The sequence below is a fragment of the Antennarius striatus genome, chromosome 12, assembly GCF_040054535.1.
Source record: "Antennarius striatus isolate MH-2024 chromosome 12, ASM4005453v1, whole genome shotgun sequence".
In the NCBI taxonomy this organism is placed as follows: Eukaryota; Metazoa; Chordata; class Actinopteri; order Lophiiformes; family Antennariidae; genus Antennarius; species Antennarius striatus.
In genome coordinates this window covers 9,598,465-9,620,678 of record NC_090787.1, presented here as the reverse complement: position 1 = coordinate 9,620,678, position 22,214 = coordinate 9,598,465, and the positions used below count along the sequence as shown (strand labels likewise).

The 22,214-nt window shown below is 38.4% G+C and overlaps 1 protein-coding gene across 1 annotated transcript in view; it reads right to left on the bottom strand.

Moving 5' to 3' along the window:
- LOC137604705 (receptor tyrosine-protein kinase erbB-4-like) overlaps positions 1–22,214 on the bottom strand; it is a 271,599-nt gene that overhangs the window by 83,394 nt on the left and 165,991 nt on the right. Inside the window, exons 4-5 of the mRNA XM_068328679.1 lie at positions 17,807–17,993; positions 2,489–2,620 (exon numbers count right to left, since the gene is read on the bottom strand). Coding sequence (XP_068184780.1) covers positions 2,489–2,620; positions 17,807–17,993 — 319 coding nt within the window. The remainder of the gene's footprint in view (positions 1–2,488; positions 2,621–17,806; positions 17,994–22,214) is intronic.

Here is a 22,214-nt window from a genome sequence, read left to right as displayed (position 1 = left end):
ATTTTCTAATTTTGTCAAAGCAACATCATTTCCTCTGTGCTTCAGCTGGTACAATTGAAGGTACAGTATCCAAGAGGCCTTAATCGACTGAGTGGTAATTGACTAAAAGGAAAGTGAAATAAAGGGCAGATGAAGTCTTCTCTAGCTGTACCCCTTTTCTTCACATTTCACCTCTTCCATCTTTAATCAACTATCGCTGATTCATTAGTCTCCGGAGATTTTTTCTTTTGAATGACTATTCATATTTCTATCTTTTAGTGTCTCCCTCTTTTTTTGTACTTCCCAGGCCTGTTCTCTTAAAACTGGAATTTAGTCAACTATCTCTAAATATATTAAGATTTTTAAAAAAAATCAACTTCACTTGCTTTCATTCTTTCTTGCTCTTCTTGATTTACCTTGACCTGGCTGACTGAGAACCTACTTTGAAAAACTTGAATTTAAGGGACAAAAACACCGTTGAAATAACATAGACTTACAGTTGTCTGATGTTGCAAGTGTAAAGAACCTGTGGTGCTTTAAAAATGTTTTTCTCGTCTGTTTGTACCTTGTGGAGTCACACTAAAAACTTTTCATTTAGTGTTCAAGGTCCTCACTATCTCAACTTATAAATTCTCAATGGACTAGAATAAACCTGTCCCAACCTCTTCCTGCACTATAACCTTTTATGGCTTTCTTAAAACAGTCCATGAAGGTTAAAATGTCAGGAATGCTTCCATACAATGAAAGCTCTGTGGCAAAAATATAAATTAATGAACAGAGCATAGATTCTAAAATTTACTGAGTTCGGTTTTTGAAAAGAGAACAATAAACACAATAACTGTGGTGAAAACCCAACAGAAGTAATAACAACATGAAGTCGCCCCAAAGAATGACATACAGTAGTGATTATGTTCTCAATTGTGGATTACAGGTATGGAGATTTTTGATCTTCTGGTAGAGAATAAGACTTGCAAAGAAGTAAAGGTTGATCCACGGCTAACTTTAGAAAGGAGGATGATTGAGCAGAATATCAATGCCTGGGGCTGTTAATTTATCTTTTGAGGCTTTAGCTGGTGCTGCAAGCAAAAATCCAAGGACATATGGAGAGGCAATCATTTTATTCAGCGCCATAATGATCACATATTTTATGATGTCACTTGGTGTTTGTAGAGAAACACCAGCTTGAAGACAAACAGACAAACAGATTTAAGTGTCTTAGAGCTTGAGCACTAAAATCCTAAAGGCGAAATGTGTTGAGAGCGTAAGTCAGTGAATGATCAGAGAAGGTCAGAGGAGGTGACTTAATTCTTCTTCACTAACAAACACATCCAAACCATTAATCTAATGCTTAACAGATTAAATATGCTTCTTTCATCATTTTAAATACCCCATAATGCTAAGACTTTATTAATATTTCCTCATGCTGGCTACAGTGCATCATTAATGACATGAACAAACACACAAAGAGGATTGTAGCAAGCAGATTGACAAAATGTGTGATTTTGTTTTTGTTATTTACTCTTGTCCCATTGAGACTGTACCAAGTTAACATGTGGGTTCACCATTAAAGTGATAAGTTAAAATTAGAAAATCCTTCTGGTAATATTTGTGAAATACCTGTACTTCTGTCCTCTAAAGCTTAATTTTATGTCTTCTCAGTTCCAAGAACCCTCAGGGGGAGTTGGCCATGAATTCTATCAAGATTGTTATTACCAGTTCACCATGAAAAAAAAATCAAAAAAAATTTCATAATATAAACTTACAAAATGGTGGTTGAGATACATAATTTATGTTGCAGCTCTTCTGATTTGAAAAATACACTAATGAAACGGGGGATTCTGAAGCTTTTGAAACAAAGAATATATGTAAAAAAAGAAAAATCTGTAAAACCCCAAACAAACAAAATGCGTAGATGGGTTGGAAATGTTCTGAAGTGCTTATAGTCTCCGTTGAAGAGAGCAGTAAAAGGAAGGAGTAGAAGAGAAGCTTTACATGTTACATGCAATCATAGTGGATGCACCAAAATTTGGTTTGCTTTTGACCTATCACTGAGGATGAAGGGGCCACACTTACCGTACCTGGGGAGAAAACAGAGGTGAAGAGTGTTGCACAAAGAACTACCAATGAGTGGATTACAACTTTGGTGCCCCAAGAAAAATTTAAAATGAGCTGTTACATACTGAAGTCTAAAATAATTTGTGTCTTCAGAGAGCTGCTGAATTACTTCAAGTGATATTGCTACGGGTTCAGATAATGAAAACAAATCTAATTTCTGTGGTTCAGCTGTATTGATTCAAATAGTTTTTAAACTGTTCTTTTTGAGTTTAATAATGCAAAAGAAATACAACACTAACTCAGTGCTACTTTAAAATTGGCTGTGATATTGTGTTGATTCCATGAATACTTAAGTGCAATGTAGTGCAAAAGTAATGACCTCAGTAACACTTTGTTGTAAACAGCGGTTAGATCAGATCGTAACTTCCTCATTTGTGCTAGTTGGAATACTTACAAGTGACACTGCTATTAGTTGGCACCACCACAGGATTGATCCGTGGATTTTTGACAATGTCCTGCCAATGGATTGTGTCCGCATGACACAGGAACTTGTTTTGATCAACGTAGACACCTCCACTCAGGATCTCTGTGGACAAGAGAGAGAGCATATGCAACTTCAGATTTACACAAGACTCTTTTAATCAACTTTCTGCCTGGAGGAAGCGTCCAATATGGAAATCCTGCCTCCCAGGTCGTTTGATGCATTTTTTAAATCAGATTTTCTTACCTTTTTATTACATGAAGACCAAAATGTACTAGCTACCACGTGTCCTCTTTGGACACGTGCATCATTTGATCATCATATGCATCATCTGATGCTTATTTTTTGAGTGCAGTCAGGGCCATGACAAATTGCTATCATTACAATCTCTGATCTCCTCCCTTTTTTTTTCCATTCCTGTCTTCCCACGCTTCTAGCAGACAGAATCAATTATGTCAGAGCCATCGCAACACTGAATCCAAATGACATTTGGGTCCAGGCAAGGGTCAGCAGCCCTAACACATTTGTAATTTTCCATCTCATCAAGGTGAATGGAAAACCTCCAACCTCCAAAAAATGTATCATTCAATAGCCATGGCCTTGTCAAACCAATGATTGTCATTGCATAAACTCACTGTACAGACACACACACACACACACACACACACACACACACACACACGCTGAATGGGCTACACATACAAGCACAGTTCGTTAAATTAATGAATGATTCAGATTATTGTTGTGCAGTTTAGATAATGCTTAATCCCTATTTGTGAGAAACATTGCAAAGAATAAGAAAAGAAAGCAAGGCAGTAAACAAAGGTGGAAGCTACTGAAAGAATGATGGCAGTAAAGACAAAGGGAAGCCAAGTAGCAGATTTGCATTATTTACAGAGCGTGTGTGTTTTCTATCTCTACAAACAGATTATTGACACAGGACTAAAACCTTTGAGACACATAATAACACACAAACTCCTGTGCCAGCACCACTCAGAAGCATCCAAATACAACATCATCCCGCAAAGGCCTGAAATGTTATTCCTTGGTTAATAGGTAATTGTGGTATTACCTGGTACAGAAGCCCCCATCCCCCAATCTCAGATCTCTTTATCTTTTTGCACTTGCAATGGGAGTTTGGGAGAGAAATCAATCCTGCCTCTCTCTACAGGAGGGATATCGCTATGCAAGGAGCAAGCCACAGCTCAAAATCAAAAGGCTTGTACAATTGGACACTGCTGGTTAAGTAGTGCAATGGACAAACCAAAAGGCAAAACAAAGCAGTCATTATAGCAAAAGCATCAGCAGGGTATTTGAAAACCCGGTTAAGCAAGTATATCCTCCTGTCATTCACCTAACTACTGTTGGGTGTTATTTCAGATTTAGGAGTCAACATACCCAAAAAATATTTGTGCACCCCTTCACATTTCAATTTTTTTAAAAATCTTCCTTAATGTTTAAATTTGTCGGAGCAAAAAATGTAACTATGTGAATGTATTAAATGTGGATTAACTCAAATCTATGTGTTTTGTAATTTGAGTTAGCTTTAAACCTGCACAAATTAGCGAAAATGAACAACTAACAACTTAGAAGAACTGTCTAAATCTTTGTGTTAAACGGAGGAGAAAGGTGTTTTGGATAATCCCAGCCTAATAAACACATAAAATATTTGGACTCTCAAATAGCCTAAAAAAAAAAAAGGACTGAGGGAAAAACCCCCAAAACAAAAAAAGAACATTCTGTTCAACACTGTCACAACAAACCAACCTCAAGATTCTCCAGAAGGTTCCACCATCCACCATAACACTTTTCAAACCCATTATGCCCTCAGATGTACTGCATACACAACACAGTAATTCAGTGTGACATAGCAAAGTTCAAGCTGAATAACAGTTCAATTGGTTTCTTGGTGTTGGTTTGCCCAGGACAGTTACCATGTTTCTCAGTGCATCTGTAACAAAGCTGTGAATAATTAATAAACATATTGTGTAATACAATAACATGTTAAACACATGCACACCTTTATTTCATTACACATAAATGTTTGCCTTGCACATTTGGTAGGTGAAAAGTTGATGGCCAGGGGAAGCTCAATGGTTAAATCCTGTAGTTGATTGTTTAGTGGATAGAGATAATGTCTTAATTAGATTGTTCACATAGCTCTTGCTTCCCAACAACCCCCTACCACCCCAATTTGTCCCAAGAGCAACTCCATGCTTTCTTTGAGTGAGAAGGTAGTTTCAAAATTACAACAACCTTCAGTATCAGGCATGACCATTGGAGGAAAACAATAAGGAATTCAGGGAGGCAGAACAAATGTATGCATGCAATTATTTTGATTATAAGTACTTGTGATTTTTTTTTTCTTTATTGCAGTGTGGGGAAATGTTTGATTAAGACTGGGAGGCAAATAGCAAAGCAATGATAAGAAAAAAATAAGTTTGTGCATGAAGAATTAGTAAGTGTGTGGATTGTTTAATAAATATGTAGGACATCAGATTCAATGTAATTGTTAAGTTGCTACACAGTTGGACCACCAAATTGTATAATATTCTCAAGACTGTTTATTCTTCTGCATATTCAATAACTAAAACTGCCACATATAAAGAGAACAAATGCAGTCATACAAAGTCGTAACGTTGACCAAGGGAGGCAGGCACAAATAAATCTGTAGACAAATATAACATTTGATAAATAAGAGCAAATGCAATTAGCTTGACAACAGTTACAAAGATAGAAGGGCATTAAGGCCCCGTTCAGACTGCAGGCATATCAGATTTCCTTCCATATCTGATTTTTAGGGCTGAGTGTTGACATTTTTTAGCAGGTGTCCAAATGCGTTCTTGCTCTGTTCACACTGGGCCACCTTATCAGCCAATCTGACAAGTTGCCGTAACAACAACGTTGGGGCGAAGTCGTCGCTCAGTGCGCGTAATGTGTGAGGTCATATAATTGCGATGGTGGCAACAACGATGATGAACATGAAGTGTTGTTACCTTAGCGTATTGGCGATATCACTGTCTGGTAGAAGTAGAGAAAATATCACACACGCCAGTCAATTTCTTCTTCCATTTTTTACCGCTCAGTAATGCGCGACGCTCTTCCTTCTGGCGCCTTGCTCTCACGTCGCGAATGACGTCATGGTCCGCCATATCCGATTGGAGCTGTTCAGACTGAAGACGCCTTTGTCCCTGTCTGACACAAAACTACCTCCCGAATATGGCTTCAATCTGTCCCGCAAAAATCAGATTTCATGTGGTATGGGACTGTTCAGACTATAAAACGAGATATGCGATATTAATCTGGGTTGACTAAAAATCAGATATAGGCGACTAATCCAAACAAGACCTAAGAGACTCAGACAGATAGTCAAACAGTCAGGCAATAAAAGTCCATTGACAGGCATTCATTCACAGAGACAGGGGAGTTTTGTCTCTCTAGCAATGGAGGAAAGGGGGATTCTACCCTTGGTCTCGAAGACACTGCGTTATTTACTCAAAGAACTTCAACTTGATTTTCAGCTCAGTGCTGTTATCAGCTCAGTGGAACAGAGGGGAGAAACTCTGTGGGTAGATGAGGAGACATTCTGGGTCAAAGAGGCTAAATGCTTGGGTGTAGATCCTGCTTTAAACCCAGTGGCGGGGGAGAATGCTGTTCCTAGGCTGCACACATACTGGCAGAAATCGCTAATTATAAGATGAGTGGACATGTCCAGTTGACACAAACAAAGAGGACATCCACACATAGCCTCACATACATGGTTAATACATGGCATTAATCAGGTCTCCACTTTTTATGCATGCCTTGAGGGTCACTGTGCTATCACTATCCATTTTCTTTATCTTGTTACTAGAAAGGCTAACACAGAAGAGTTACGGAAATATGGTGGGGTAATGTCGGCACTATCAACATATACTTCAAAGACTTTGTTCTTTTGCTACAAAACAAGAGAAAACTTAAATGTACAAAACTGTAAAAATAACATCACCACAAAAGCTGCAGTCTATCATGTACCATCAGCACTCCTGATGAAAGACGAAATTTCAAGTTTTCCAACCACATAACATTAATAAACAATAACAAGAATTTACAGATATTTGGTAAATTTTCAATCTTTGCTCATGTTACCACAAAGGTCTGTACCACAAAGGTCTGTGTTAATCATTGCGCTCCAACTTGGTAGTTGACATGAGGTGTCAGGACAACCAACGTCTGTCTTTGTTCTCCAAATAGGTGATCTCCTCTCCAATTAATCATCTGCAGCAACTGGAAGGTACCATCTCTTTCCTTCTGTCCCCACAGTTGCCAAGGTAATGCTATCAAATCCCTGATACGAAGAACATGTGAATCTGTTTGCTTCCATGTGTGTTTTTGTATGTATGCCTGTATTTGGGGTGGTAGTGGCTCAGTGATAGAATGGGTCATCTAATGATCCCAAGGTCGGCAGTTCAATTTCCGCTCCGACCCAGCCACCCGGTGTGTGAGCATACAGTGGGAGGTGTCATCTTACCTCCTGAGCACTGCTGAGGTGCCCTTGAGCAAGGCCCCTTCACAATTTGGTCTTTAGGGTGCACCACAATGGAGCATTCATTAACTTATTTTCATGCAGGCAAGTCAATCAGTAATTCTCTCATCGTCAGCCGATTATTTGGATCCAGGTCGCAGATGTACGCAACACTCTATCCCAGTTGACTATGGGTGAAGGCCAGGTAAGCACTCGATAAATTGCCAGTTTATCGCAGGACCAAACTGCTTTTTATGTTAGCTTTGTATCAGCATTTATTCACCTCAATAAAATTATAACCTCTTCGTATAAATTACTACTGGGTTTCCACAAACTCCATGAAGCAGAGGAAGTGCAGAGATGAATTTCTTCTTACATGTTGAAGAAATATCCCCAATTAAGAGAAACCAAGAAAAATATTGTCTTTAAAGGCAAGTAGTCCCTTCTGTAGAAAATGATACTATAAATTATTGTACTTAAGATGTCGGAGTATTTTTTTCGAAATGGTTTCATCAAGATGGTGTCATCAAGAAACATTTTTCAAAACGGATCGATGCTTATAATTGTTGAGACAATATTTTTGTGGGTGTATTTGAGACATAATAAATTGGTTATCACAAGCAGGCTCAAAGCTCAAGCTATGGGATGGACATTTTGCCAACAAACATTGCCACCAATCTATTTGTTGGCAATGCAAAGACACCAGAATGCACTTTTATTTCAAATAAATGACAACTGAGGTAGCTAACAGCTTTGAATACATGGTGATAAATTATAAGTCAAGTTCAGTGTTACACTAAAAAATGCATGTATTAATAGGTGTTCTATAGTGTGAAATCTATTATAGCATGCATCACAAGCCACATCTCTAAGGTCAATGGATGGAGCACATTCCACTGGAACGACATGCAATTTTAATGCACTTAACACATTCCCCAAGTGAAGTGGTGGTTCCCATTCAAATGTAATTGCACTTTTATGTGTTTAACTATTGACCTGAAAAGAACAGCTGCATTAATTCAACGACATAAAAGAGCTCTACGAGAAGTTCACGAGAAAGATGGAAGCACTGGGAATTGACTGTTTCTAAACACAGTGTGGCCAAGAACATTTGAGTGGGTAGCATGCATGCATGTCTCTGGGGAAGGATCACATCATTGAGTTAGTAGAAGATAGATTGAAATGCAAATACAGAGTTTTGCTGGACAGAATTGGACAACATTGTGTTGAACAAAATAAACCTGGAATATATGAAATATGAGGATATAAACTTACAATACAAATGGAGTGTGTTGCCATGTACATATGTAGGGTATCATATCATGTGTACACTGTGGAGAGACCTCACATTTTAAGTGCATATTTTATTGTGAGGTGGAGATTAACTGGTGTCTCACCTGGGGTGTACTCCACCTCTTGCCCATAGCCAATGGGTCCAGCGGACCCATGACTTACAAGATGTATGTGTGTATGTATGTATGGATGGATAGATATTTCACTAATATTCAACTTTAAAATTGATATACTGTTCCAATAGTCTAATGTCTGTCATTTTTGTCCTGAGCACCACAAGGACAAATGTGTAGGTATTTGCTGAGCTATAGTAATGGCATGGGAGGTTGGCTATGGCCCAGTCCCCCAAACAGACGCCTCTAGTGCTCCGAGATAATTGCATTCAGAGTGCTGATTAAATTTGGCCCATCCCTCATGCAATTGTTTCGAATGAGACTTTATGAAAAATGGCTGAGATTTAGGGATTATGGTATTATATCCATGCAAAGCAAAGCATCTGCTTGAAGATGAGAAAACAGAGAACCCCCCCCCATCATGACAGAGTTATGATTGACGGAAGAAGCCCTTTATTTTCAACTTTACCAGGGTTTTTATCAGTTTATCTGATCTTAATGCAAAGGGGGATGACCATATTACAATACCTTGAAATAAGACAAATATGCAAGTAAAACGGCAAAAAGACACAACCAAGAAAACAAATGAGTAAAAAAGACAAAATATTATCAGTGGCAAGTGGTTAAAAAAGAGTAAAAGAACGTTCAATCACGGCTGCTGAGGGCCACTTATGCGATCACCCTGCCAGCTAAATTAAAATGGGCCACTTTCTATGGAATTGGGCAAAAGAAAAAAGGAGGCGAGGCAAACAGAAAGGGAAGTAAGATGGAAAGACTGAAAGGGGAGAGAGGATATCTTACCACAAGCATACAAAGTATGTTGGTTTGGTGACAGAGGAAACTGGTCTCATTGAGCATATGATTTGGTAAGGCAACAGTTCATCACTGAAACCTTATTTATCCAAGCCTAGCATGTGACATTAAATTACACAGTACAAGCCATGCCTTTCAATGCATGGAAACAAGGTTTACATGTGGTGTACATCAGTACTCCATCCATGAATTACATTTAAATTAAAGCTACAGAGCATTTAGAGAGTATACAGCTCTGCCAGACATATGAAGTTAATTAGATAGCTGTAACAAGTTCATACTTTGTGACAAGCAAATTGATAATTGGTGGCCATTAAAGCCCAAGGTATGATTGGTTGTCATGGCCTTTGGGAACAAACTAAATCAAATTAACCCACAAAGTAAAAAACACTAAGCTGCCGAAAGCCAATAAAGTGTAAAATGTAGATACTACAGATGAGATATACAAGTCTTTTTATTTTACAAGAACAGCCTGTGTAACGTTTTATTGCTTCAGATCCACCCTTTTCTCAAAGCCAAAAAACTAGAAAACCGACAATCTGACATTCACTCGTTTTTCACAAAATAATTGGCAATGCATTCAGTCCTTCTTGCATGAAACGGTCAGAAGGGTCTGAACATTGCTGTACATTTTTATTTTTTTATACAGCTATTTTTATCACACTTAATGTGAGACTGAACTCCTGAAAATGTATGTGGGTATCTCCGTATTGAACCATTATCCTCTTTCTCAATGACAGTTCTGCCTTTCTTACAAGTATGACCAATGGGCAGAACTGCACCAGGAGAATCAAACCAGGAAAATGCATGAGCTACGAAATAACCATACTGGCACTTTTGCATTTACACCTTTCATTGCACTATACAGTCAATGCCTAATCTCCAATTACTGGGGCCTCTTCTAGCCACATTATGAAAGTGGTATGTCATTAGTTTGTTTTTCTTCAACAGAAATAAAGTGAAGCTAAAGACTGAAGGAACATTCCTGAAACACACACACACACACACGTGTGTGTGTGTGTGTGTGTGTGTGTGTGTGTGTGTGTGTGTGCGCGCGCGTGTGTTTTCCTTATGGGGATCATTAAACGATTGATTTATTTTATTTGTTTACACATCAATTATTCAGGGCCCCACAGCTAAGTTGATGGAAAGTGTCATTTTCCTCAGTGGCTTCTGAGATTTGCTGAGCTGTCTTTCACCTCTTATTGTATTTGCATTTACTATTCCACTTCTTGGGTGAGACGAATAAACAGCATCACTGACATCAAAGACCTGTCTGAAACTACCTGGCCTTCAAAATTAAAGTCAAGAAACTTCAGCCACACATTGGTATGGTAAAGTCACACTGACAGTCAGTGATGGAATTGGAACATGACAATCACAGCATGGCTACAGGTTTGTTTTGAATCTGTAATGATACCTGTTGCAGTGAGAAAGAAGTAGGTGAAGTAAGAACACTAAAATTGTCACTCAATAAAACATTAAACTGTCAAGGCCTCATTTGTTTGCTTGTATGTTCATGATGTTGTCTGTCAAAATCCAGTACATCATGTTAAAATAGCATTCACACTGTGTGTGTGTGTGTGTGTGTGTGTGTGTGTGTGTGTGTGTGTGTGTGTGTGTGTGTGTGTGTGTGTGTGTGTGTGTGTGTGTGTGTGTGTGTGTGTGTGTTCGTAAGTTGTTATTAAGTTCCAGTCTATAATCACTAAAGTCATTTAAATGACATTTCTACTCTAAATAAGAACATACTATTTCCCAAGACTTACCAGAAACAATTACAGGACATAAAAAATAAATGAAAAGATTATACCCCAGTTTACGTCATTTTGCGTTATAGTAATCCCTCGTTTATCCGCACTTCAAGATGTATGGCTTCACTACATTGCGGATTTTTAGTAGATAGTCACATGATACCGTATACGCACACTATTGCCTGAAAACATCTGTCTCGGAACACAGCTCACTTCTGGGTATTAAAGAAACACTTTTCGTTGCCCTTTTGTTTTAATGTGTTTCAAAAGGTAATACAGATATAAAGTGGTTTAATATCAGTATGGGGAAGGTTCACAAATGCTTTAATTACCGTAAACTATAAAATAGTTTGTCGCTATATTGTGGAATTTAGTTTTTCACGGGTGGTCTTGGAACTCATTAACCGCATCCTTCTCGATTATGAGTCGCTTTAAACATATATATATAAATGGAAAAATAAGAACCAAGTTTACATCATTTTACACAACTTCACCTATGTCTGCCCGATATACTGGAATCGTAAAATCACTATAAAACCGTTAAAAGCACATAATATCATATTACTGTTCAATACATAAGAATGAAAACACATTAAAATACATTGTGAAGTTACAAAAAGTACCATTAAACATCACTTATGATTCAAACAATTGTTTCGATTTCATATTATTGTACACATGATTAGCTGTTGTTCCTCATAGTTTAATCCTTCAGGAGAAGAGGAAAACACAGAGGAAGTCTCAACCAGTTTTTTAATCACATCAACATCCAACAGCCAAGTCAGCTGTTGATGTTCCTGATCCACTGTACGGTACTATTGCATGTAGCATATAACATGTGATTTACTTTTCGAGCAAAGAAGGAGGAGGAGCAGGAGGAGGGAGGAGTTATTGTTGTGAGACGCAGAGCTGTTATCGGAGAGATCATTGCCACCACCACTATCACTTGCCTTATGCTTTTTGCCAATACATGTAGCATTAGCCTTTTCCTTATCAGCCATCATAAACACTAAAGAATCCAAGGGGGTACTAAGTCTGATGCGCTGAGATGCTCACAGAGACTAATACAAGAAGGAACTGGGGAGATGTATTGGAAATGTGCGTATAGGGCAGTGATACTCAGTAGGGGTTGCAGGAGAGGAAGGGAAGATTAAAGTAAGAGGAGTCCTATGTTTTGATTATTCACATTAAAATTCATTCCACACACGTTTTGTCAGTTTTAACGAGGTGGAAGTCGATAGCAAATTGGTAATAATGGATATATAGTCATGTTTAAGCAAGCTGAGGTATTTCTTTTAGCTGGTGAAAGGTGGAGATCCAGTTGAGTAAAAGAGTAGACAGCAGTGAGAGTCTTCCTAGGCTAATCTGAATGACATCACCATCTTGAATAATATAAATCATTTAATGAAAATAGACACATTTGAACAATACAACATTGATATTCAACTCTACATGCATACCTGCATGTAGAGTTGATGACAGCGATGATGATTGAAGCTTTAGTATATTTTTCATGACTGCATTGTATATTCAATTACTGTAATTGACACATGCATATCATGTAAAATCACTGGAGTTGTACACCTTTATGGACCAGGTTTTGTGTCAGCAATCCCTGTACATTATACTGTAATGTTAACCAATCTCTTTTCTCCAAATACTGTCAACATTGTTATTTTCAAATTATTGTCAAGTTTTCCTACATTTTCTTTTTATTTGTATTTTTTTCTTTTTTTGGTCAAAACCATTCTTGTCATTGTCTCGGAAAGGGCAAATAAAGGGTTAAGGATACTTTCTTTTACACAGAGACAAAAATATTCTTGGAAAATTTGGACTATCCAAAGGTAAAGAAAAACTTAATTTAACCAAATTCTTGTAAATAAATAAATACTCCCTTGTTAGATTGTTCAAATATAGCTCTGCAAAAATGTGACTGAAACTTTAAAAAAAGTGTTTTTCCCCTGGCCTAGAAACCCAACGCTTGGTTCTAATAGCCTTTCTATCTCTGTTACACAGTGGTATTACACAGCAATCAATTTACACCAACCACCACTAATGGCCCGTTCCGGACTTCAGTTTAACATGTGCCTCCCCATGATCCACATTAGGGGCTCACAAATGTGACAATATGAAAATCGTCCTTCGGAAAGACGGTCCCTCTTGTACCCTTCCTGGAGCGGTGAAATATTGTGTGTGACACGGGAGTAATTGCATGGGAAGTAATCAATTAGACACACAATTGGAGGAGATCTAAGGTCCGTGGGCTGCCAGGCAATAGGCTCAGCTGAATTCTGGTGGTGTGCAGTGAACCAGTCTTACCTACCTCTTGTGGCACAACTGTGCTTTCTTCTCCCTGTAGTTCGAGAGTGAATGGAAGCCAAGGATCAGAGGGAGCCACAATTTTATGCCATTCTGAGTAGCCCCTTGTCTGGGGGAAACATACTGACTAAAATTGTGTCTTTCACCTTGCCCCATCCCATTCCATCCCATCTCCTTGTAAAGTCTCTCTTACTGGACACTGATGAGAATGCATTCGCTGGATGAGAATATGACATGACATGCAGCATCTAAAAATTGCAGTATACTTTTGAGAACAGAGGACTCAAGAGCTAGAAGGTGTTACATACAGTTTGAAAAGGCACAAACTGTGCATGCAATTGTATAAAAAGGTATCAATGTGACAAATCAAGACAGCTAACTGATGATTGCCAAAGAAAGAGGAAAAAAAAGTGGAAGAGAGACAGAAAATAGGATAGGCAAAGAGAGCAGATGGGCCATGAAGGAGTGGATAACGTCTTGGCGTAAAATACAGGCTTGTGAGTATGCATGAGACGAGAGAGGATCATTCAGCAGATGGGACTTCAGATTGGATGCTCCATTTTGGACGGATGCAGTGTACGTGTAGGGTGGTTATAAAATGAATCAACAGCACTAAACAAATCTGGAAAAAAAAGATGCTGGATAAAATGAAGGGATGGGATGGGGTCTGTGTACAATTGGTTAAAATTGGAAAGCTCATCTGTGTTGTGCTCCTTGTTGTGGCTGTAATTACAATGTAAAAGCATGCTGCCTGGGGTCTATGTGAACCCTAACAAAAGTGTTGAAAATTGTTAATAAGCAGGAAAAAAGACACACTAGCTTAACCTGCATCTAAATACGGATTAGTATTTAAAAATGTGTGACCTTATTTTAAGAAAGAAGTACTGTGCATATGTGAAACTTCTGTCTCCAGCATTTAGCAAGTTGGCATGTCTATATAATAATCTCAAAGACAAGGTACTACTTAAGGATCAATCATCAAATGGCACAAATCAGAACTAGTTTTTCCTCACAAAGTAAAGTCAGTCATATAATTCAATGAAACTTTCTACTCTTAGGCAATGGTTGACTTTCTATTTATTCTTCACTCGATTCACTTGTGGACACACAATCCTCAACATTTCCTTCAGTGTGTCTTTCATATTCATGAGGATAACTTTGCTAAGCCTGATTGAAAGGTGCATCAGAGGGCGTCCTATCCTCAGCCAGCAACCTTCTCCACCCAATCCTCAAGCCCCTTCAACTCCAGAGAGTGCATTCCCAGACAACAGAAAGTGCACCGGAGAAATCAATAAGTGCAACGACACAATATACTCACAACAAATTGATTTCATCCAAAGGCAATTTCAACCCCAATAGAAATGCGGGTGGGTTTCAGTGCTGAATGGGTCTTTTATTGTGCCTTATCTCGATTTGCCCCTTATGGAGCTAATACGTTTTATCATCTTATACATGTGCCTATGGATTATATTGATCATTTTTCACTTCTACTAGGAACTGCTGACAGAGGAACTGCAGTAAGGCAGCAACATCAAAACCCTTAAAATGAATGAGATGTTCAATCTAACACAATGAAAACACTGAAGGAAAGAAAACTGCAAAACTTGTTGATTCATCCTGGCAGAACAGACGCCAACTCTGCCTCAGCAGTATACTCTCAAATAATGACAGCTTGCAACAGAACAAACAGGGACACAAATGACTTGTTTTTTTTTCTACAGTGCAAGAGCTTGTTAAACTGTGAGGATCATGTGTGCAAAAAAAAAAAAAAAATCTTTGTATAAAGACGTGTCTTCATACAAAGACACTTATCTTTAAGACGAGTGTCTTTCTATAAAAACAGTTTTTATTTTAGATCTTTACAGATTAACATTCTGGACATGGCTATGGCTGAGGTGGTTCAAGCTCCAGTATGATGTGTCCTTGAGCATGACACTTAACCCTTATTTGCTCCCCAGGCACCATGAAGTCTGGCCACTAACTCTCAGGGATAGGTCAAATACAGAAAATAATTTCCCTTCTGGTGATCAATAAAGTATTTTTAAAAATATGGGCAGCACTATATGCAATACAAATTTGTAGCACAGCCAGACCAAACAAGACCAAACCAAGGTTGAATTGGACTTAGGTCCTTGGCCGAATTTTCATCATCAAGGTTAAAGGAGGGGGCTGAATTCAATTAATGTCTTAATCTGAGTAAAAGTTTCCTGTAAAAAGACAAATAAGTAGTCTAAAAATGCTACTTTATTCAACTTGTTAGCATGAATGGGAAATACCAGGCTAAAACTTTGAAATGATGCCAAGATATGAAGTAGAGCAGATTCAGGCTATGGCTGTTGCATATAACTTCCCTCTCCTTCATGGCTCAAGGCCACAGATGGCACATCAAAGAGCATCTTCTGCAGAGTCCAGCTCAGGCTCCCTCAGCACTGGGTTCAAATTGGCACCACAAAGAAGAGGACAAAAAATGTTTGTGTTGCTGGACAAATGAAGTTCCCCATGCACAGTGCAACGTGCAAGAAAAAAAATACAACATGGATCACAACACACAAGCACACAGTGCAGTTGTACATGCAACCATAGAAGGATATGATCTTTTGTTGTTTCCTTTGACTATGAGGGATGATGAAGAAGTAACAGTTGAGGAGAAGAATGAGAGATGACTGAATTAATCAGAATTTGAAAGCAGTAGCAAGAGAAGTTCAGTGCTTCCTTGCGAAACTTAAATATCTTTTTGAAATTAATTCAACATATTAAACAGGACATCGTTTTAAGCCGCTATATTATTGAACTGCCTCAGTACTTCTTTTTTGTAAACTAGCATGCAGGTACAGCTATATACAAAATGCATTCATGGACGGTATATTTATGCATCAGTGTAATGGTCAAAGCATTTTGTGGCAAACTTCAGAGTACACTACCTAATATCACCACTGTAGCCTCAATGCAGTGGGAGTTCATACCCCAAGAGAAATGAGCAGGAAAAAAATATGTCAACGCCCATTTTACTAACATTCCCCCTCAATGGCGACATGCCTGGCACTTTCTGGTGCTACTTAATACAGTGCTTCATTTAAATTTCGTTCCTTTGGCTTTCCTATGTGAAAAAGATAATAAGGGAAGTAATTTATGTCATGATTGCACTAGAGGGCAAAAAAATAAGAAAATCTTGGGACTGCACAGAACTGACCAGGCCTTACTGATAAGTCTCACATAATTTCATTCAGAAAAACAAATTCATTTAATTTCTATTTCAAACCATCACAAAATTCGTAAAGATGATTTTGCTTCAAAATTAGTAAATAACACCTTTGACCTATTGCCCACATATTGAGCTGACTGTGGTCCTGGCATGCCCCACGGAGCCCTGGGCTGCTCTTCATCTTTTTTGCAAATCAAGTGCGTCATGTTTTATTGACCTAGGGGTCAGAGCGCCTTAAAGAAACCTGCAGCACAAAGATCCATTGTTCATCAAAATGCAATGAGGCATGTATGTATGCATATATATATATATATATATATATATATATATATATATATATATATATATATATATATATATATACTTACATTTGTTTTCCTGTGTACAGTGTGTTTGCATTATATGTCAATGGACAATAAACAGAAATTAGAGTATTTTTTTTTGTGGTGACTGCTGTTTATTCAATTCCACGATGCTCTCAGGATCTCTTGTTCATGTGATTCCTTATGGCAGATGCGTTGTGATTGGTTGGGTGCTTGAGTGACACCGTGAGGTTTTCAAGTGAGCTTATTCAAATATATAGCTGGGGAAATATAAATAAATATACAGTGTATATCTGTACACACACGCGCGAGCCAACACACACACACACACACACACACACACACACACACACACACACACACACACACACACACGCACAGTTCCAGTTGGACTATTAGAAAAGGAGAGCAAGACAGTTAGAAAAAAGGAGAGCAAGACTTGAGCACAGTGACCGATTAATAATTCAACTCTACAATGCCAAGGTTTAAAGCAATTACAAAATACTTTTTGAAGGTCACCCAAAAAACAAACTTTCTAAACAACACAAAATATATTTTTAAATGTTTAAGTTCAATGCTGGAAGAAGAAAATATTTAATTTATTTAATCTATTTTTGCAAAACTTAATGTAAGACTGAGCACAACTGATCTAAGATGTAAGACCTTTTTAAATTGATTCATTCCAAGGATGGCAATCTGAGTCTGTATTTGGCTGTAATTTCACTTTTATATGTATTTGGCTGTTAATTTCCACCTCCACTTTAAAAAAAAATATGACGAAACTACTGGAATGTCTGTAGCAGCTGAGATGTAAGGTTGTAATGAAAATAGCAAAATCAGTAAATGCATATAATTGCAGATAAGAGAAAATACAGTTGTGCCTTCTGTGAACTGACCATGAAACACCATGATACCCACAGAAACACACAGAGCTGTGAAATTAGAGTAACCACAAATTGATTCGTACACTCACCTGTGAGGTTTTTCAGACCCAGCTGGCGCAAGCCAAAGTTTCCATCACGTCTGTAGTTGAGAAAGATTGCCAGAGAATAGCGGTCCTCGTACAGTTTGGTCCCTCTGATGATCCTCAGGTTCTCCAGAGGCAGATAGTCAAACTGGTTCAAAGCTACTAATACATAGCCAGTCACTTCTCGAATAGACTGTGGGCAGAGATATGGAGGGAAAAGTCAATGTATGCCAACATGTTATCACTGTATACAATATGCAAACAAAGGCAGTATTACATTTGCCCTCTTTAGGAATATAGCTTTGAATTCTTGGAGATATTTGTACAGTTGCTCACACAACAGCTTTTTCACATCTTTTAATTTTTGTTTTAGGCATTTACAGGATTCCAGCCAAACATTAATGCTGCTTCTCAGTAAGTGTAAAGAGCTTAGTCACAATGGCAATCAAAATGTGACATCACATGTATACCTTGCTGTCAATAATTGTAAGTGACTTGTGAGTAATGCTATTCTATTAAGTAAAGTTTGTATTTCAGAAACATGTCAATTTAAATATTGTACACATTTTTGTGCTTTATATTCAGCTTCGGAAAAATAAAAAGGGCACAGCCTATGTTTCCCAAAGTCTTTCACCACTGTCTTAGCTTTAGGCCTTAAAATATGTGAAATATAAATATTTTGTAGTAGTTGCCTCGAAAATCAATTACTTGGTAAAACTAAAATATGTGTAATACAAATATTTATTTTGTAGCAGTTTCCTCTAAAGTCAATTACTCGGTAAAAGCAGGTGTGGAACAAAGAATGCAATGCTTAAGACAAAGAAACAAGCAAAATGAACATAAAATTATTAATATATCAGATAATTGTCAATCGCCATCTTCAAGGTCACTTTCCACATATACACTCATGCCAGCGACTTGAGTGTGAGCATCTGAGGAAAAAGAGAATTCACTATTGGGTTTGTGACCTCAATGCAAATTTTGGCATAGGGTTCAGCACTCATGCCAAGGGTTTGGCCCAGGGTGACTGAGCCACAAGGACAGCCATTGCTTCACACTATAGATGTCAGTTAGGCTGGAGTGTCACAACTATTGAGACTTTGGCAAGGACCTACCCAACTGAAGCTGCTGTTGCATGAATCAAAGTGACAGGCTGTGTCCTTTTTCTCTGATCCGCCATCATGGTGGCTGTTATTAGCAGACGGGTGGTCAAAAAAATCCTTCCACACCAGCCTGCTGATGTTGATAATCAACAAGTCTGTGTGTGAAGTATCGTTGCGGCTAATGTGGTAAGCTGAAATAAGTCCTGAGGAAGGCCCTAGCAGTGCAGTCATGGCATCTGACAGCTGTCAGAGAGCATGGCCATCAGCCACCAGTAAGTAGGCCGCAGTCACAGCACTGTCATCATTACCCTGCTGATTACCATTAATAGAAACAGACGGGCAAGAGTCTGGCGAGTCTGTGTGTGTTTATGTGATTGAGTGGTAAGAAATGTATTTGGTGTGAATGTGCGCATGTGTTTATCAGTTTAAAACTAGTTGGGAAAGAGGATGAAGTGAGCTACTTTGTTTAGACATAAAATATTGAAAAACAGTCTCACTGATTCTTATCCTGGAGGATGGTGTGCCCTTGTTGAGTGCATGTCACTTTCTCATATTTGTGCATATGCATGTACAGGATGCAATGTTTCATGTTGAAAAAGCTGGACAGTGCTGCGTTACTTTGATATAAATTGAATTGGCCAAGGATGAGGCGTGTTGAAATCAGCAATTCACCCTGCTGGATGATTGGATATTTTTTTATCCTGATGTACAATCAAGTTTACATAGTTCAGTAACATTTTATTGGGCAATTTGCCATAAACTACCCTTCTTATCTGCAATCCAAGTACTTTTTCTTGCTAACAAATGGAGATGGTGGTGAAGGTGAGGAGCCTCACCAAGTAGCTGAGGCAATCAGCTCTGAATCCAAGCATAGGCAAATAGCAGAGAATTATTTAAGTGCAGAAACTCAATTTTTGACTGTTCATTATTTTTTTATGCTTGTTTATTACCCTACTCATATGATTGCTGGTTTGTTTTTTGGTTGTTGTTGTTGTTTTTTTTCAAGTGAACAAATCAATTATTTCCAAGGCGCAGCACTGCAGAGCCAGATAAAACAAGGGGAGAAGGAGATGGCAGGTACACATGCTTTTTCTCCTAACGGTTTGTTTGTTCAATAATGAACGGGATGACAACAGGGAAACAACTTGTAGTGATTACAGGTCTTTGCTGAACTAATAGCCAGACCATCTCTGAGTGGTCATTTTCATTAAACACAGATCAACAAAACAAGAACTCCCCATCTGGACACCACTGGGACATACCAAGTGTATCTTGAGGGAAGTCACCACTTGAAATAAAGTGAGCTTTAACATATGCTTTTCCCTTAACAATGAATTAAATGATATACCAGTGTATTTGTTAAGATTAACAAGAGTCAAGATTACATGATGGAGAAGCATTTATGAGTTTGGCACATATGCCAATATAGCAACACATTTATTTTTTTGTGCATGCTCGTGCTAAATATATTCCTGAGTCATTTGCATGACCTGCTCTATATACTTACATTGCAATTAAAGCAGTAAATTAACTGCTAAAGATAACAACATGATACATTGTTGTCCTGAATTCCTCCCAGTAAAAATACTTTAGCTCATCAACTATCTTGACACAGGTATGAAGGGCATGTGAAACATACCAGGTTTTAATCATTTTTAAATGCATCTTAATTTCTATTCAAGGTTTTTTTGTCAAGTCAACAAGGTTACGTCGTATTGCTGAGATGTACGATGTAAAGTGAGACGTCTGAGTCAATGCATACAGGATGAATTGTGTTCCAATCCCCCAACTGCACCCCGCATACACAACTCACGTCCCGCAAGAGATCGATATATCAAGAGTCCCAATAACATTGAACAAAAGAGACAGAAAGAAATAGATTCACTAGATTAACAGAGATTTCTCCCTCCTGCCTCCTTCTCAGACTGGAGTGTTTGTGAACGGAAGTGTGGCAGTAGAACAAACCCCTCACTTGAGTCAAAGAGACGTGCGTCGTTTTCAAATTGAGTCCTTCAATCCTCAACTTCTTAAAGGAGAGACGCGAAGTGGGGCAGGAGAGAGGGTTTATGGTAGAGTTAGCAGAAGTATGGATAGGGATGGACACAAGTGAATGAACACAGTAGGAAGAGGAGCTCAGTGAAGTGCATCAGAATTAGTTTGCCTATATTTTACTGCGTAATTAAAACCACACCTGTGGCAGTTAAGGAAATAGACACTCAGAGAGCGGGAGCAAGGAGGCCTTGGTAAGAGCCAAATGTTGTGAGGGGTTATGCAGGGCTGAAAAAGCAACCATCACAGTGTTTGGAAGGAGGCTCAACACACATTAATATGATTGCCTCTCATTTCCATACATATTGAGACATCCCGAAGTGCTCCATGGGACTGTGGTCATTGAAGTCTGATACACAGGAGTGCACTTTGACGGCTTAAGGTTTGCCTTGCATCGCTAGGTCCTCATCCTCTATTTCCATATCACTTGCCTAAATCCTTTCCATGAGCCTACATCCACATCAGAGACACAGACACAGAATTCAGATGGACTGTCTAGAGGTTGAAATCAGAAAAATTTTGTTTCTAGGAGCTCAACCTCAATAATGTTTTAATAATAATTTATTCCACAATAAAAGACTGCTAACCCTCCATTGTCACAATATACGGTGCATCACTCATTCAGTAAGGCCAACAAAGACTTAAAGACATCGAATTAGCAATTGTTGGAGAAGTGATTTTTAGACAGACCCCTGTTGTGTTGCTCTTTGTTCCAGTCTGGGAAACCAACAGCTCTCCAGTAAAACAAACCTCAAACCCTCTGGCATGAGTTAACCCAAATATGAGCAACTTCAAACACCTGGATTTTGATCTTTCTCTCTCTCTCTCTCTCTCTCTCTCTCTCTCTCTCTCTCTCTCTCTCTCTCTCTCTCTCTCTCTCTCTCTCTCTCTCTCTCTCTCTCTCTCGTATTTTGTTGTTCTTGTCTGTGGTAATAAAGTTAAAAGATTACAACTAACATGAAATATTTGAAGCCCCTCTGTTACTTTTCCACATCCTTCGCCTGTTCCTGCTGAGTGAATGCCAGATGTTTCCCGGAACAGCATTTTGCTCATGGATGTCCGGGAGGATTCCAATGAAGAAATCAAAAATAAAATTCCCTTTATACTAAAGTAATAGTGACGAGTTCAGGACATTTTAACAAAAATACAGAAAAAAGGGACTCATACAAAAGCACATAACACAAATTGTAAAAAAAACCTGAAATACCTACCAAATAGTTGAAGTGCATGGTGTTTTTTGAAGCTTTGGGGTGGCTATTTCT